The sequence below is a fragment of the Triticum dicoccoides genome, chromosome 7A, assembly GCF_002162155.2.
Source record: "Triticum dicoccoides isolate Atlit2015 ecotype Zavitan chromosome 7A, WEW_v2.0, whole genome shotgun sequence".
NCBI lineage: Eukaryota > Viridiplantae > Streptophyta > Magnoliopsida > Poales > Poaceae > Triticum > Triticum dicoccoides.
Window position 1 is genome coordinate 212839039 of NC_041392.1, and position 5217 is coordinate 212844255.

Below are 5217 nucleotides of genomic sequence, written 5' to 3' on the forward strand. Positions count from 1 at the left end.
CAATTCCATGTATAAATACATGTATAATTCCATACGAGGTATTCCGAATATTAACAATTCTAAGTAATTTGAATATAGTTGCAGGACACATAATTCCAACACTCCTTCCAATTGAAGTCAAGATTGCTCGTGTCTCCCTTCCCTATGACCATAGAGAAGTGGTCATGGATGATTTTTTTTTCCGCCATGGTCAGTAACCCATCCATTCGTGAGTTTGATTCGGTGAATATGGTTCTTCCTTCTCCGGACATTAATACGACGATGCGCTCGGATTGCCAACCTTAAAGAGGGTGATGCAAACCTTGGTATTTAAAATGTTTATGCAAGAACAATGGTTCAACTTGCAAAGGGATGTAGTTTAAAAATTAAAAGTGTTTATGCATGCATACTGTATGATATTACAATGTACCAAGGTACAATTTAAGTTTTTTTTTTGCGGGTGACAATTTAAGTTTATGTTAAGAAGAACAAAGACGCAGCCAGCCATCCCCTTGGTCTTCTGCAGATCTTCCAGCCGAGCTTAATACTTGACCAATTAGTTTACTTAGACACCATGGCCACCAAGTGAGTCCGTCAGCAACCTCCTGAGCCTTGTCGCCGCCATGGACGCATCCAAGACAGCCTCAGAGCTCATTGCCTGCATATCACATTCACACACGCACAGTGAAGACAGTGTCATTTGCAGGAACAAGATTTGATCATCAACCGAACAGAAAGCAAGCAAGCATGCATGCCGAAGCTGGGGTGGACCATAATATTACCATGCACTTGATCGTGTAGAAAACCTTGCCACCATCGACGAAGCACCAGCTCGCCTCGACGACCTCCATGCGTCCATCCTGCTCGATCAGGCGGATCACCCTGTGCATCTCGACTCTCTCCGCGGAGCCCGTCGTGAAGCTCACGTCGAAATGCGCCGCCCCGCCGAGCTGCACCGTTACGTCCCCAGGACCCGATGGTCCCGCCCCTCCTGTGTCTAGGACGCTGCCGCTGCAGCTGCGCCCGGCCATCCTTCGGCTTTGGGTTTTGTCATCTCTCATCTGCCTCAGCCTTTCGACTCTCTCGTATAGGTCTTCGATGTAGGCGGTGGCCTGCATCAGCTGGCTGGGAATGTCCGGAGGACCCTGGCCACGCAAAGAAGAGTTCTGTAAAATCTTCACGTACTTGACTGACATGATTAACCCAACCATCCTTCTGCCAGGAGAAATATACAAGCACCGTGAAACATGGACTGACTGTGAATTACTCCCTCCATCTCATAATATAATATGTTATCACATGGGGCAAAGGGTGTAGCATCATACCCATTTTTTTTCAAAAAAATGACTATTCTTACAATACTCCGCGTTTGAGTTATAGCTGGGTCGTGCTCGATGATCTGGCTGGGACCAAGGATCGTTTTCTGCCGGTTCCCACACACACGTTCTGCCCGCACCAGGTCCATATAATTATGGATCTGTCTAGATCTCAGTCGACTTAGACTTCGCGAAGTCTAAGTCAACTGACGTCATAAATAAATTGATCGCTTGTTTAAATTCGTTCGCATGCCTGGAGTCAGTTTTCCTGTTCGTTTTGTGTTGGCCTGCGTTGGCTCACCACGTGGGCTGCTGTTGGGCTGTATTGACATTGTCTCTTCGTTGTGCCTGTGTTTGTTTTTTAATTTTTTATTTATTTGTGCTTTTTACTGGAATTGGTAGAACATTGTCCCGTTGGTGTATTGCTACACAACACAATGTAGCTCTTATTTTTCACCCTAGCATTGCTAATGCTCTGTTCCTTCTTTTTTTGTCATCCTGTTTTTTTTTCATTTTTTTGTATTTTTAAATGATAAAGGAATATTTAATGGAACAAAGAAAAAAATAAAAACAAACAAAATAAAAAGAAGAGCACAATTTAATTGTCTGTGACCTACGAATAACTATATGCGTCCGACTAGTGTGCAAATGGGTATCAATATTATTTTGGAAGGGGAAAAAGTAATTTGCATGCGAATGACATGCAATTGTGTGCGATATGTAATTGTGTTCGATCAAGGACATGCAATTGCATGTGGCTGACATGTGTGCAACTAGGTAGACGAAGAAAGCAACTCATGTGGCCGACGTGTGTGCCACCTAATGGCAAATATTGAAAAAAGAAAAACAATTAAGTTTGATGGTAAATATTTAAAATACGGATTTGAATCTTCCCTCATCCCTCACAAAAGAACAAAGAGTTGCACTCTCTTTGAAGAGATGCAATTATAGTCTGGCGACGCTTGCACTTGCGTGCATAGTAGCAACTGCAATTGCCTTCCTTCACCCGGACAAAACGGTACTAAGTTGGAGTTGCAATCAGGAGACACATATGCAATTGCGTAACTATTGGAAGACATGCACTTGCAGTCGGGACGAAGCTTGCAGTTGTGTGCCTACTAGCATACTCCCTTCACAACAACATTAAAAATGTGTCCGAGGATCTGGACAAGTAACTCTTCTCTCCTTTAATATGATCCTTTTTATGAGAAAATGAGCGCCGTTGTCAGAATCAGACACAAAAAAAATATTTTTTTTCTTTCTTCATCCTTGGAAAAACAAAAAAATGCAAAAGAAGAAAAGGAAAAAAATTGTATGATTTCAAAAAATAAGAAAAAAACACAAACTGGTTGTGAGACCGGGTGCTTGATTTGTGTTTGCAGGCATGGCAGAAAACGTGGGTGTTATGGTGCTCGTGTGACACATAGTGAGGGTAGGGGATTCACGGGGGAGCTCCCCCCCTCCCCTCCAACCAAGCAAAAAAGTCTAGTTGCGAAAAATGTTTGTAAAAAGACATGTAGTTATACTCCAGGGGAAAGCGATTGCAATTGCATGACTAGTTGTCCTCCTCTCTCTTGCCGCCGCCCCTTCGACAAAACAAAGGCACCTAGTTGCAGCTAAGTTAGAAGACACTAAGTTACGACCATGATAGAAGACATGCGGTTGCATGAGTATAGTTGGACATGCAGCTGGACACCTCTCTCTCGCTGCCGCCCCCTCTGACGAAATAAGGGCCCCCCTGAGTTGCGACCAAGTTACAAGACATGCAGTTGCATGCCCATTGTGGGACATGCAACTGGCCCCATCTCTCTCGACGGCGTCCCCTCCGACCAAACAAGAGTCCATCCCAGTTGCGACCATGGTCTAAGACATGTAGTTGCGTGCCTAGTGTGGGACATGCAACTGGTGCCTCTCCCCGTACAGCAAAAAATGAAAGTTGAGTTGCAACCAAGTTATAAGACATGCAGTTGTGTGCCTAGTGTGGGGCATGCAACTGGGCCCCATCTCTCTTGATGCCGTCCCCTCTGAGAAAACAAAGGTCACCCAGTTGCGACCAATATAGAAGACATGGAGTTGCGTGCCTATTGTGGGACATGCAAACTGGCGCCTCTCCCCGCACAACAAAAATGGAAGTCGAGTTGCAACCAAATTATAGGACATGCGGTTGTGTGCCTAGTGTGGGACATGCAACTGGTGCCTCTCCCCGTACAAAAAAATGAAATTTGAGTTGCAACCAAGTTATAAGACATGTAGTTGTGAGTTGTGACGATGCTTAAAGACATGCAGTTGCGTGCCCGTTGTGGGACATACACCTGGCGCCTCTCCCCGTACAACAAAAATGGAAGTCGAGTTGCAACCAAGTTATAAGATATGCAGTTGCGACCAAGTTAGAAGACATGCAGTTGCATGCCTGGTGTGGGGCATGCAACTGGGCCCCATCTCTCTCGACGCCGCCCCCTCCAAAAAAACAAGGGTCTGACAAAACAAATGTCCTTCCAGTTGCGACCAAGTTAGAAGACATGGAGTTGCATGCCCATTGTGGGACATGCAACTGGCGCCTCTCCCCACACAGCAAAAATGGAAGTCGTGTTGCAACCACGCTATAAGACATGCAGTTGCGACCAAGTCAGAAGATATGCAGTTGCACACCTAGTGTGGGACATGCAATTGGGCCCCATCTCTCTCTACGTCGTCCCCTCCGACAAAACAAAGGCCCCCTAGTTGATACCAAGTTAGAAGACATGGAGTTGCGTTCCCATTGTGGCATATGCAACTGGCGCCTCTCCCCGCACAACAAAAATGGAAGTCAAATTGCAAATAAGTTATAAGACATGCAGTTGCATGCCTAGTGTGGGACATGCAACTGGGTCCCATCTCTCTCGACGTAGCCCCCTTCGACTAAACAAAGATCCCCTAGTTGATACCAAGTTATAAGACATGCAGTTGCGTGCATATTGTGGGACATGCAACTGGTGCCTCTCCCCGCACAACAAAAATGGAAGTCGAGTTGCAACCAAGTAAAGCAAACAAAAGGGCTATACAAATCCTAGTTATGGCCCAATAATACATTTGAGGGGATTTGAGTTCAAAGATAAGCTTCAAAAACATGGATCTGATTTCACGAAAGTAATGTTTCAGCAAAATCATATTCTTCGACCTACTAATGTCGACTAGAATAAAACAAAACAAGTGAATTGAATCACTCTTGCTAATGGCTTTAGTAATGTGTATGAGGGGATATGAGAGAAGCACTTCTTGAGACACCAAAAAATATCCCAGTAAAGAACAATATAAATGATAGCACTCACCAGATTAAAAAAACAAAAAAATGTGTCAAAAAATAGATAACTAGCAGAGGTTTATATCCTAAAAGACAAAAAAGAATGTCAACTTAGCAAAAACCCTAAACACACGTCTGTCTTGTCACCTACTCATGAACATATGGTGTAAAAAATGCACTATAGTCTCTGTACAGAGAGGGTGTAAAAATGTATCTACAAGTACGCATAAACATAAAAAAAGGTGTTGATAAAAAACTACTTGCTGTACAATTCAATGGAGAAACACACTTCATCTTCAGTCTCTTGGCCTATTAAAAGAAATTTAGTACTACTAGTTGCAAAACAATCTTTACTGGAAAGAACCTCAAAATAAATAGCAATAAAAGGGGAAAAAATCTGAATGACACTTGACAGTGGCACATAAAAGCGGAGCTTTATTTATCGAGATAAGTGAATCTACCTACAAGCAAAGAAACAAGTTTCATCATCAAAAAATCCACCACACCAACATTGCCGATAGACACGCGTGAGCGAGAGACACTATTGTGCATGAACGCACAAAAAATTAAACCTAAAAAAATAAGGTCTAAACTATGGGGGCGATTCTCTGCTTGAAACTATTAATCACATATTTGACACAA

General features: G+C 43.5%; 1 protein-coding gene across 1 annotated transcript in view; it reads right to left on the minus strand.

The window, feature by feature from the left end:
• Positions 1-341: 341 nt before the first annotated feature.
• LOC119327511 overlaps positions 342-5217 on the minus strand; it is a 6846-nt gene continuing 1970 nt past the window's right edge. Inside the window, exons 2-3 of the mRNA XM_037600612.1 lie at positions 762-1124; positions 342-637 (exon numbers count right to left, since the gene is read on the minus strand). Of these exons, the coding sequence (XP_037456509.1) occupies positions 545-637; positions 762-1124 (456 nt within the window). The 3' untranslated portion in view covers positions 342-544. The remainder of the gene's footprint in view (positions 638-761; positions 1125-5217) is intronic.